The sequence below is a fragment of the Eublepharis macularius genome, chromosome 8 (genome assembly GCF_028583425.1).
Source record: "Eublepharis macularius isolate TG4126 chromosome 8, MPM_Emac_v1.0, whole genome shotgun sequence".
NCBI lineage: Eukaryota > Metazoa > Chordata > Lepidosauria > Squamata > Eublepharidae > Eublepharis > Eublepharis macularius.
The window spans coordinates 133373630-133386741 of NC_072797.1; the positions used below are offsets into that span (position 1 = coordinate 133373630).

Sequence of the window (13112 nt, forward strand, 5' to 3'; positions counted from 1 at the left end):
CACCCTCCCACTTTATACATCTGTTTGTGCTCACGTGCAGACATGGAGAAAGAGCTCTCGGGACACTGGACGGCACAGTTGCTGTGCTCCCACACCCAAGGCACCACAGAGGCTGGTGCAACTTGTGAATACTCACTCTTCATTTAGAATGAAATGAAAGGTGACCATCGGAGAGATTCAACCAAGTCAACAGCTGATGCACATTTTTATATTTATTTATGTTTGCACTGTAATATTTACATTATGAAATTATGTGCATGTGTGTTTGTCTGCTGGAAAGGAGCCCCAGCCTGCGCGGTTTCAAAGAACAAAATTCCAACACTCAGCTCTCCACGTGCCTCGGATTCTTCCACATTCTCAATGGCATTAAGGAACCCCTGGTCTCACGGGTTCTTCAAGTACAGAATTTCTAATCTAGTCACATGCTGCCCATCTTACGGACCTGTCTAGTTTGCTTTAACCGATTTACCTGCACAGTCCAAAAGAAACCAGCGAAACAAATGAGATTCGTTCTTAGTTAAAGTATATAGAGGCTATAAAATACCAGGCAGCACAACATGCTGTTACCAATACCTGCTACATCTCAATAGAGGCTGACACCCATCTTCATATACAGCGGGGATCCCCAAAACGGTGTTCCGTGGCATAATAGTGCCCATCTACGTTTTGCTGGCACCCATTTGCTTCTTGAATCTTTGGTAATGCAACCCAAAAGGTCTTGACTGAAGCTTCAGGTCCCTCCCTACTGGCTCACTAACGAGGAGAGTGCTGAGCTCAATCCAGGCAGGTGCAAAGCCACACACCCCGTGTTCGGCCACAGACTTGCTTATGGCTCTGGTTTCGGAAACCTCGCCCTAGGGCCGCTCAGAGAACAAATCACCCACTTTCTTTGGAATAAGAGACCCAAAAGTGTATCTTCCCCCTAAGAGGAGGACCTATCCCAGCCTTCCTCTGTTTCCTCAGTGCGGGAAGAGCTTCACGAGTGCCCAAGAGGTGCTTCTTTTGCATCTGCAGATGTCTCCATCCACTGTACGATGCTTAGCTGGGATCCTACCAACCCTTAGTGACTGGTCCCGCTCCCAGGGCACCTGTTCTATGGCCTGAAAATGCTGAAAATGACAAAAGGCTCGACAAGATTGGGGAATTCCGACACAGAGTTAGACACACACGGTAGCCTCCAAGCCACTGCCATTCAGAGCTATAACGGCTCACGCTACTATAAATTAGTTCTCTTTCAGGCAAGACCTAACCAAGGACCAGATGCAGATCCCAAAACATGGGTGGTATTTTCCTCTCACCTCCTAACACCCCTTTTCCACTGGTGGCTCGGCATAATTTTAATCAAGCTGCAATACAAGTTTGCCCACAGTTGCATTCAAGGAAAAACAGCCGTTTTCAAGTTGGAAGGGACTGGATTTTGTACGAATCCCCTAGCTATGCCTGAGCAAATACACTCCGTAAAGAAATACCTTCTTTACTGCTCAATGACATTAACCTCTTACAAGACTTCTGCCAGAGTCTTTGAAAACTTAAGTTTCTGATCTCTGAACCACTTTCTGGCGATTCTGGGTTTAAGGTAGGACACCACTACATTTTGGGCTATTCTGCATAGATTTTAAACCGCTTGGTTGTCCTATGTACGCAACTTAACCATCCGGGCATCAAAAGAGAAAACCAGAGACGCAAAAAAACAGTAATGTCAGCAAAATAGTAGCAATTATTACACTGCAGACTCTTTAACTGTACACAGCAGCCCTCTGCAACACAAAGCTGATTAAAATAGCAAGAGCAACATCTATCTGTCAGATGGTCATCCACCATGACTACCTGGATGGCAGTCTGTCACTCAGCAAAGGAGCATGTGATATAGGGAAAGGGGGGGGAACCATGTCAGATATCCACTTACCTAAATTAAGGAAATCTGTACTCGAGGAAGGAGGCGGAGCGCTGTGCGTGGAAGGAAACACACCCGATGCGGTTTGTGCATTTGGGCTAAGGAAGTCGCCAAAAAGATCAGGAGTGCTAAGACTTGGATTGTCAGGACTGGATGATATCGTAAAGGGGTCAAATGGGTCCGCTAAAAATAGAACAGAGAGAAAAAAAACATACGTTTACCTGAGATGCTTCTAGAAGGAAAAAGACATGAACAAAAGTCCTTAAAGCCTACTGGAAATAAACCATATGGGAAGTTTACACATATTATAATCTTTCCTTCTAAGCCAGCTCTGCTCTCTGCTATCCACCCCACCCGACCCAACATTAGGGATTAGTCACTATTATGCAACAGACGGACTGCCACCATCACCCGCAGGAGGAACCGTGATCTTCTCCAAGGTAATTCTCCTCACACTGATCCATTAAGCATGTTAATCCCCCTTGCTTCCCCACAAAGGGAAAAGAAAACCTCCCGAAGTCTCTCAAAATTTCTAGTCACGTCAGACCAACCATCATTTTACAAATGGGAAAAAACCAGGTTACACTTGGAAATTGCAAAAGCAGCAGTCAGCACAGCAGAGTAGAAACCATCTCCTTGCAAAAAGGAGCCAACGCAGACCATTAAGCCGTGCAAAAACCATACTGTACCAGTCTGGACAGAAGGCATAGCCGATATCCTCCCCACGAAAGATGAACTAAGGAAGGATCCCGAAAGGCGGTGTCCAGTGAGAAGATGTTTCGCTGACCACCGCCAAGCAGGAGAAAACTGGAGCGGCTCAACGAACTGTACTTATACTCAGCAGGGAGTGGCGAGCAGTGGCCAGTAGGAGTCCAGCTGACACTTTCCCTTGGCTTCTGCTGCGCTCAAGGGTGAAAAAAAAATCCTCAAGTGTCAAAGCTGTTCTGCCATGCTCACTCTCCGCAGCCAAGGTCTGAGGGCGCCAGTTGGGAAAAGCAACTTGAAAGGAAGGAAGCGGCCCCCTTTCAGAAACACGCCCTCAGCCTGACTGCAATGGCAAGCCGGTTCCGTGCGCTTCATGCCCCATTTGTGTCGTTCGTCAGGAGAATTTAATAATGGACAAGCAAGTTTCCCAGAACCAGCCAGAGAACAGCCTAGGATCTATCATCGTCACTCAAAACTCTGTTACTCATGTGACACCAAGATCTATTTGCAAGCAACATGACAACATGCCTGCCAACGTTCTCCTAACAGGCTCGGGGGGTGGGGGGAGACGTACCACGCAATGACAAACCACACCTCCGTCTCCACTGAGTTTCAATGAAAATCCAAAAGCTTGATTATTCTTCCTGTTGTCGCAGATAAAGAAACACGCCTGCTCTCTGAAACAGAATGCACCGTACGGGTGCTTCACCTGAAGATCGCGGTTCTGAACCTGAGCATCCAACTGCCCTGTCTCCCAACACTCAATCGCCAATCATTTCTTCAGCCAGGTTCTTGCTACCATTGCAATGAATCATTCAGAATTCAGAAAGCACGGCAGCCGACCCGTGGACTAATAGCCAAACGGCTTATGCAAGCCAGCCACACAGTTGCCTCTGCCTCCCTCCTATACAGTTAGCTGGGTTTCCCTTCCAGGGCTAAGGTCCCGGACAGATGGGTGAACTTCCAGGCAATAACCTAACAACACTGGACACGCACCCTAGCAAAAAAAGCATGCTCTGATTTTATGATCTTTGACATGACAGAAATTTCAGAGAAGTTGTGCTACAAAGTCCTACATGATCTGCTTCAACAGTCTGAGGCGTCTGTGAAGAAGAAGAAAAAGAAGAAAGCAACAATCTACAACCTTCACGCTAACAGCATGTAGCACTTGAGTGTGAAACGCGTCAGTCCTATTTAAGGGGACTGTATGTTCACAAGTGATACAAGCGCACTTAAAACTACAGTCTTCGTTTCTAAAGAAAACCTAGATGAATGAGTGTCCGGGCAAAGGATTTAGACATCTGGATGAACGATGAATAGCCCCAATGTAGTAAACAGGAGGTCTGACATTTGGATTGAAAGCACCTGTCGATTCATCAGTGGGATTCATCAAATAAATTAACTAACTGCGGTTCTAAGATGTGAGGGCTATAACTTGAGCTGTTCTCTTTGAGACATTATTCAGTAATGCTGGTACGGTTGTGAAACCCGTCTATAAACATCAAGCTGCTGAAATTCAGTGCTTTGCCTTCTTATTGATCTATGTTGGAGAAGCTGAAGCGTCTGTGTAGCTCTCCTAGTGAAAAGATGGGACTGAATGCGGCTGGCTTGTGCTGCTTTTTAAAGTGACCCTTCTGAGTGGCAGATTGGTTGCCTCCTATTAGTCGACTGCTACCATCTTGCGAATGTTTTAAGTATTTACACTGTACTGTTGTTATTGTTTGGTTTTAATGTTTTTGAAGTATAAATTTATTATAAACGTTTTTTTATTGGATGTAATCCGCCCTGAGCCTGCCTGTGCAGGGAGGGTGGAATAAAAATCGAAAATAATAAATAAATAAATAAAAATAAGCATTAGGAATGACCGCAAGCTGACTTTCCTCCCACCGGGACTTCCCTAAGCCACTTTCACCGCTATGCCATTGGCGTGCGGACCTTCCTTGTGGGCATAATCAGTCCAATTCCATGCTTTGGGATCCAAACACAAAGAAAGGGTATCCCCCATGACCAGTTTTCTCCCAGTTCACAGGCAAAGGGAACACATACTAGTAGTCACTTTGCAAACAGGTAGACAAAAACCCCGAAGTCCAGAACGTGGGAGGACTCCCTCCATGAGCTTGCCAGAATGGAGAGAATCTGATGGAAGTTGTGCTAATAGTGGATGTTCCACCTCAAAGGTGGAATCGTTTCTGGCGTGCATTTAAGACGGGACCTGCCCAAGAGCGGACGCACAGACTAACAGTTATGGCACTGACAAAAAGCCTAGTTAAGGATTGGTCTGAAAGAAGGAAGTTCAAGAAACTGACAAGCACCCTCCCTCCCCACCCAATGCCAAGCAAACTAGGTTGCGTGTGGATCTCCCTAACTGCATGATCTACTACCACTCCCGTCCGGGGCATAACACAGAGTCACTAAGATCCAATGTGAAGGTAAACACATTTCCACTGAGATCTGTTTGATGGCTCTGCTTCCTGTACACAGGAAGGAGGTGCACAGAGGGGCAAGTGGGAACCCAGGACTCTCTCCCACGATGGCTGCGCTGGGCTCCCACTTCTGAAAGCAGAGCCAGATCAGGCGTCTTGAAGTCACACTGGGCAAACCCTGACAAGTAATTTCCCAGCCTCATCTTGCATGCTTGCATTACCACGGAGACGTGAGTGAGAAACTGCTCCAGAGTTTCCCCCAGTTCAGAATTTACCTTCATCACCAATAATGCATCCAAGGCTGCTCTTCGAGCTCTCTGTGTGTGCAAGGCAGGGGAACCGAAGCTCAAAACATGGGAAGAGTCTGATGGCTATGCCAAGAAAAGGTCGCAAACCATCAAGCACCAGACCCTCTTCATTCCCAACATTTTCTGAAAGGGGCAAACACACTTTCCAGTTTGTCAAATCCATGAAACTTAGAAACTTGTTGCCCAGAATAAAAACAGAGGCAGAACTTCCATGCTATACTCCTGTATGGGCAGGGCTACGCAATCTAAAGGAAGCCGTAAGTAACCATGAAGAAAAAAAAAGGGGGGGGGGGCTGCACCAAGGCAAAACGAAGATGAAGAGACAATTGGTGCAGATGAAAGGAATCTTTAACAACTGTACAACCCCTATGCGTTTCACGAGCAGCTTCGTCGGGGGGAATCTTCTGGAGTCCTTTTAGTTTCGTTCCCATATATACCGGAACCAAAAGGAACTCCCCCTGACGAGGTTGCACGTGAAACGCGTAGGGGTTGTACAGTTGTAAAAGATTCCACAAGTAACAGAAATAGAAAAAGGGCCATGTGAATTTCCAGGAGAAGTCTTTTTATTCAGAATTTCCTTAGATCGAAATTCCAGGAGAGAGGAAAGCCATCGTTACATACCTGTGGAAGAGGCAGCTACTGTGGGGGGAGACGCTCTCTGGGAGCTCGCTGCGGGCGGGGCCTGGCCACTGAAAAAGAAACCGGCTCCTCCACCCAGAAGGTCTGCAGTCGAGTCTTCCGACTCCTCCAGCGCACCGGCAACAAACAGGCCGTTTAACAAGTCAGCGTTGCTGGAGGAGCTCTTCATCTCTGGAGGGGGCTGGAGCAACTCGGCTGGAGCGTCTGAGTCCAGTCCCAGCAAGTCGACGCTGTCCTCCACGAGCGCCTCATCTGGCTGAGCAGCAGGAACATCTGCCTCAAAGAGCGGCTCGCCATCTTCCCTCTCCAGCGGGTGCGTCTCCCTGTCATCGAGGGGCTTGCCGTTCCCAGGAAGCCCAGCGACCTCCTCGTCAGAAAGGTCGCTGTCATCTCGTTCTTCCACCAGCCCAGGGCACTCTTTGGAAAAGTGATCCTCAGATGCGGCGTCAGAACTTTTGCCTTCTGTTCAGGATAGAGGAGAATGCTGCCGAATCACTCTCACAACAAGATTCCCTCAACGGTTTTATATCCCCCCCCCCCGGGGGGTCAGTTTTTCTCGGAAGGTTTCTTTGCTAGGCCCTGACCTGGACAGTCCAAGTGTGCCTGCTCTCGTCAGATCTCAGAAGCTAAGCAGGGTCAGGCCTGGTTAGTAATTGGATGGGAGACCTCCAGAGAAAATCAGGGTTGCAAAGATAGGCAAAGGTAAACTACCTCTGTTAGTTTCTTGCCTTGAAAACCCCACCAAAGGTCGCCATAAGTCAGCAACAACTTGACAACAATCTGCACTCCACTACGACAGAAAGTCAGTACAGTGAAGTAGTTAAAGTTTCAGACTTGGATCTGGGAAATCTCCAGGTTGAAGGCCGTACTGTGGCCTTGCTTGGGAGGGACAGACTTGCTGCGGGAGCCTTCGTGCTGTGGGTCCTTATTTAAAGAAAACGAGGTACAGTTTCCTGGCGTGGACATAATCAAGACAAAGCTCCACCGCAGCCTTCTCTCAATTATGTCCATGTCTTGAAACCACTTCTCATTCAAACAGGAAGCCACAACCTGCTAGAAGTCCATGGCCAAAGCGCAGAGGAGTCTAGGAGGAAAAGTGGATACCTTAGAGGTTTTAGCTGTCCAGCAGAGGAATAATGGGGAAATTCTATTAGATTCAGTGTATTTGCAGTCAACCATCCCTTCTAATTGCTAGAAAAGTCAAATCTCACAAAATTCCACAAAAGTCGAAGCTGGACCATTGTAGTTTCAGATTCTCTGCTCTAGAACTGTTAAGTGGTCATTAGGAAGATGAGATGATGGCCTATAAAGCAAGGCTGGGAGGATGCCACGATTGGGAAGGAGCAACAAGGTTGGCTGGCTTCATCTGGGGGGGGGGCCTTGCCAGTGAGCAGAGAATAGGGTGTGGATAGGGTTGCCAACAACCCTATGGTGGCTGGAGATTCCCCAGAAGCACAATTGATCTCCAGGCCATAGAGATCAGTTCCCCAGGAGAAAATGGCTGTTATGGAGGGTGGGCTCTATGGAATTACACCCTGCTGAGGCCCTTCCCCTCCACAAACCCCGTCCTCTTTGGGCTGCTCCCCCAAAATCTCCAGGACTTTCTCAACCTGGAGCTGGCAACCCCAGGTACAAAGTATAAGCATGCTCAACTAGGAGCAAAAAGGAGTGCAGCCTCTCATATGAGAAGTAATAAATATAAAAGGAGTATACATTAATGTTGAATAAATGGAAGCCCCTCTCTGCCCATTCCCTGCACCAGGGCACAGGACTTTTGAAAACGCTCTTACATCACGGCAGATCCTGCCAACTAAGAGACAAAGTTGCAGCACTCGGTCCTTCTCTGTTTTACCTGCCTATTGCAAAATTAAGTTTTGTGGCATCAAATGCACACAGACTTTGGAATCAAGTTCTGTAACTTGCTACAGAGATATTTATTTACTTCCTTTACAGTCTGCCTCGCTCAAGTTGACTCAAGAAAGATCTGTTTTAGCCGGAAAGAACAAGCCTCACAAACAGAAAGGACAGCAGGAGTGCTTGCTGGTAAACGATCGTCCCCCTTTACCTTGCCAGTCCAGCGTATGGAAGAAATTTGCTTCGGTGGCGCTGCTTTGTGGAGAGTCTGGCTCAGTAGGTGCCCCGTCAGAAGACGGTTCTGACTTGGAAGTTTCCGCTTCATACTGGGCTGTGGAACCTGGCTGCCTAGGCAGCTCTGGCTTACCTGGCGGATGAAAATAAAGGGAACCTAAGGAGCTTAGAAACCCCACGCAAGGCAGCAGATCTGTAAGGGGGACCTGGCAGTCCGTGCTTTCACACTTTTGCTCTTCTTACCAAATTTTGTTAAGATCTCTTGCTGTTCCTCTCGGCTGGAGAAAAGGATCTTGGGATTTAAACCCTTGATGTTCAGGTTATCCCACGGAGCTCGTTCAGTGCTGGGCCGATCCCGAGGCTCCACTTCAACCTCCAGATTCACTTGAAACAGGTCAGGATATTTCTCTTGGATATCGCAGGCATCCAGATCATACCTGCAGCAACCATTTTTTGCAGTTAGACAAGTCAACTTTTTTTTTTAAAGATCAACTGGATTGTTGCCCCAGTAAGCAGAAGCAGGCTGGAGCTTATCCTCTTAATTCTACTATATAAAAGGCAAGCCATACTGACGACTCCCTTTTTATCCCCACGCAGGCGCACTAGCAGGTCCCTCTGCGAGGATAAAAAGTGAGTCATTGGCAACGTGGCTTGCCTTCCTTCCGCCAAGGCAGCCTCCTCGGGGCCTCTGGAGGCCCAGGAAGGCCTGGCGCAGCAGTGGGAAGGCCCAGTGCAGTGGCGCGGCCCTCCCGAGGCAGAGGAAGGCCAGGGGCAGAGGTGGGAAGGCCCAGCGTGACAGCGCGCCTCCGGAAGCAGTTTTCTAAAGCCCGTTGTTTACACAACAGACTTGGTTGCTAGTTATTACATATTTAACTAGCCCACTTGACAATTTCTAGCATTATGAAGCATAGTCCAAGCAATTAGGCTGTTTTGTAGAGCAGTAATCTTGTTATCTTTTTGAAAAAGATTCAGCATAAACATACTAATCGAAACTGCTCATTGTTAACATTTTTGTTGACATTTAGTTCAATAAAAACACAAAGCCATGTTTTGCAAAACTGTGCAATCCTAAGCAGTCTAAGCCCATTGAAATTAATGGGCTTAGACTGGGGTAATTCTGCTTAGAATTGCACTGCAAGTACATTTACTTGGAAGTAAATTTCACTGGCATCAATGGGATGGGATCCCAAGAATGCATTTTTTTTCAAGAGCGTAGGCATTAGAAAGAGTTTTTGTAACTGCTGTTTGTCACATTCCCCTGACCTGGATAGCCTAGGTAAGCCTGATCTCTTCAGATCTCGGAAGCCAAGCTTTGGCTGATGAACCGAAGCTTCATCGGTCTTGGTTAGTAACTGCATGGGAGACCTTCAATGAAGACCAGGGCTGCAGAGCCAGGCAATGGCAAACCACCTCTCTTAGCCTCTTGCCATGAAAACCCCGCCAAGGGTTACCGTAAGTCAGCTATGACTTGACAGCACTCTCTGCCACCACACACATTACTACACATAGGAAAGGGTACAATTCACTGGCAAACGGATGGCTGGGACACTCGGAGGCCAGTGCAGAAAAAGGATTCCCGTCATCAGAGTGAACTTCCTCACCTCCCTCCCATCCTGCAGCCTGAATGGACCCTAAAGTGTTGTTCCTGGGGAGGGGGCCGTGGGGACAAGAGCCCTCCAATAACAGCATGAGTGAGGCACACTGCAGCAGAAGCAGGGAATCAGTGAAAACGCCCCCCCCCCCATTATCAGAAAAGTCTTTTGTGGGACCCATAACATTCAACTGGATAAAACGTGCAAGGTGTGCCTGCAAGGTCATATGCTCACGCCCCTCTTGCTCGCCGTTTCGTTCTAGCTGGCTCACTGTTGCATGACTGGACCTATTTTACTCACTGCCAAAAGGGTTGAGAAAACGTGCCAGAAATCGTTTTAGCGACATACTTTGCAAATTTTACCGTGGTGGCATTTCGAGGTACAAATCCTGTATGGAACTGGATCTGGAACATCTTCATTGATGCCATCTTGTGAAGAAACAAGAAAAATTAGCACAAGATATATAGTCTAAAGGGGAGCATAGAAAATATGAACGTTTTCAGACCACCCTCCTCCCAAAAGGATGTTCTCTGACTACGGCGGCAACAGCGGGTGGCTTTGAGCCGGAAAGTGTTTTCTCACGACAGCTTATCGTTGTGATAAAATGCTTAAAGGACGGACATTATGCCAGTTCTGCACCACCCAACAGCTCCAGGTAGCTTAACAAATGATAAACGGCCCATTCAAAGCAACAGCCAAGAGCCCAAATGACATTCAATGCTGTAGAATGTAAAATTCTACAAAGCTTAAAATAAGCCTAAATATTTAAGAGGAAAGCGGTAACAACCCCCTTCTCTGTGCAGTTCTGGCAGGGGTGAATAGAATGAGCTGCAATCTTGGGAAACAGTAGTTTATGCTGTACTATTGTGTGTTTTTAATTGGTTTTTATTGTTTTAAATGTATTTATACCTATTGTTTTATGCTTGTTGTGACCCGGCCTGAGCCTGCTTGCATGGAGGGTGGGCTAAAAGTCTAATCAAATAAATAAATAAATAACAAGTCATTCTGGGAAAAAAAACCCTACTTTGCCCTTGATCACAGTGATTACTGGAAGAAAATCTAAATGCTTCTAAGCTAACTGAAGCTACAGCACTTTGCTTGTGGAGAGAACACCGAGGGTCTGATCTGTGGCTCCAGCAGCGGCAGAGCCTCCTTTGTAGGGAGTGACCAAATATGGATTGCCACCACCATTTTAAAATGGGAAACCAAAGACTTTCTACTTGAGACAATTTGATGCGTAGACAAGATACACTGTTAGGAACACTTGAGACAATATAGATGCGTAGCAAGATACACTGTTAGGCACTTTCACTAGGGCTCAGAGGTAGAGCATACACTTTGCAAGCGGAAGGTCTCAGGTTCAATTCCAGACACCTAAAAGGACCAGGTCTGAGATCACAGAACCATAGGACTGATGGGAAAGACCTCTGCCTGAGACTGTGGAGCTGCCAGTTAGAGAAGACAAGACTGGGAAGGTATTAGAGCAGATTTTAAAGGGATTGATCTGTAAACATCTGAAGGACCACTTAGTCATCCGGGGAAGTCAACATGGTTTTGTCCCCAACAGATCTTGTCAGACCAACCTGGTTTCCTTCTTTGATCAAGTGACCAGATTACTGGATTGGGGGAACTCTGTCGATGTGATTTACTTGGATTTCAATAAAGCTTTTGATAAGGTCCCCCATGACATTCTGATGGGCAAACTGGAAGACTGTGGACTGGACTATAGGACAGTTCAGTGGATAGGAAACTGGTTGGAGGACCGCACTCAAAGAGTGGTGGTCAACGGCGTTTCATCAGATTGGAGGGAGGAGTCCAGCGGTGTGCTGCAGGACTCGGTTTTGGGCCCAGTACTTTTCAATATTTTTATCATTGATCCGGATGAAGGGCTAAATGGGCTACTCATTAAATTTGCTGATGATACCAAATTGGGAGGAGTGGCAAACACCCAAGAAGATAGAGTTAAAATTCAACAAGACCTGAAAACTCTGGAGAAGTGGGCAGCTGTGAATAGGATGCAATTCAACAAAGACAAGTGCACAGTATTACATCTGGGCCACAAGAATGGGAAGCACAAATACTGGATGGGGGATACACTTCTGGGCAGTAGTATATGCAAAAGGGATCTTGGGGTAAGAGTAGACTGTAAACTAAATATGAGCAGTCAGTGTGATGCGGTGGCAAAAAAGGAAAACTCAGTCTTGGATTGTATCAAAGGGGCCATAGCGTCGAAATTGCAGGAGGTCATAGCCCCTCTCTATACTGCCTTGGTCAGGCCACACCTGGAGTATTGTGTGCAGTTCTGGAGGCCTCACTTCAAAAAGGATGTGGACAAAATCGAGAGGGTGCAGAGGAGAGCGACGAGGATGATCAGGGGTCTGGAGACTGAGCCCTACGAGGAAAGGCTGAGGGCCTTGGGAATGTTTAGTTTGGAGAAGAGGAGGTTGAGGGGGGACATGATTGCTCTCTTTAAATATTTGAAAGGCTGTCATTTAGAGGAGGGCAAGGAGCTGTTCCAGTTGGCAGCACAGCATAGGACTCGAAGCAACAGGCTTAAATGACATGCACAAGGGTACCGGCTGGATATTAGGAAAAACTTTTTCATGGTCAGAGTAGTTCAAAGGTGGAACCAGCTGCCTAGGGAGGTGGTGAGCTCCCCCTCACTGGCAGTTTTCAAGAAGAGGCTGGATGAATATTTCTCAGGGATGCTTTAGGCTCATCCCGCATTGGGCAGGGGGTTGGACTAGATGGTCTGTATGGCCCCTTCCAACTCTGTGATTCTGTGACTGACCTGGACAGACCAATTGTCTGACTTCATATTAGGCAACAAGAATTAAACATTTTTAAACTAAAAAAATAATTAAAAATTTTAAAAATTAATTAAAGAATCTTTGTTGGGTCAGATTGAGAGCTATCAAGTTTCAATTCCAATAGCTGCCTTAAATACTTAATCAAAATTAGTCATTACCTTCAAGAATCCTCATGATATGACCGAGCTATTGGAGCATTACAGTGCATAAATATCTTACACTTGCCAAAAACAAAGGAGTCCAGCAAAAGAAATATATCTTAACTAACTTCTGCAAGGCAAACAAAAGACTGGCCTGGAGAAGCAAAGAAGTGCCCAGTGACAGGAGAAAAAAGTAACTGGGAAAGTCACTTTGGAGGGCTATATGGCACAGAGACTGCATGTATGCAATAGGAAGGGGCAGGGCTTTTTTCTGGGAAAGGAGGTGGTGGAACTCGGAGAAAATGGTCACATGGCTGGTGGCCCCGCCCCCTGATCTCCAGACAGAGGGGAGTTTAGATTGCCCTCTACGAGGGCAATCTAAACTCCCCTCTGTCTGGAGATCAGGGGGCGGGGCCACCAGCCATGTGACCATTTTCAAGAGGTGCCAGAACTCCGTTCCCCCACGTTCCCTGTGAAAAAAAGCCCTGGGAAGGGGTAATTGCTTTAAACCTA

The 13112-nt window shown here is 46.9% G+C and overlaps 1 protein-coding gene across 2 annotated transcripts in view; it reads right to left on the reverse strand.

Annotated features, from left to right (window-relative positions):
• GAK (cyclin G associated kinase) overlaps positions 1-13112 on the reverse strand; it is a 105946-nt gene that overhangs the window by 17494 nt on the left and 75340 nt on the right. For both annotated transcript variants that reach the window (XM_054986526.1, XM_054986524.1), the window contains exons 18-22: positions 9998-10077; positions 8301-8494; positions 8035-8190; positions 5952-6431; positions 1907-2077 (exon numbers count right to left, since the gene is read on the reverse strand). In XM_054986526.1, the coding sequence (XP_054842501.1) occupies positions 1907-2077; positions 5952-6431; positions 8035-8190; positions 8301-8494; positions 9998-10077 (1081 nt within the window). The remainder of the gene's footprint in view (positions 1-1906; positions 2078-5951; positions 6432-8034; positions 8191-8300; positions 8495-9997; positions 10078-13112) is intronic.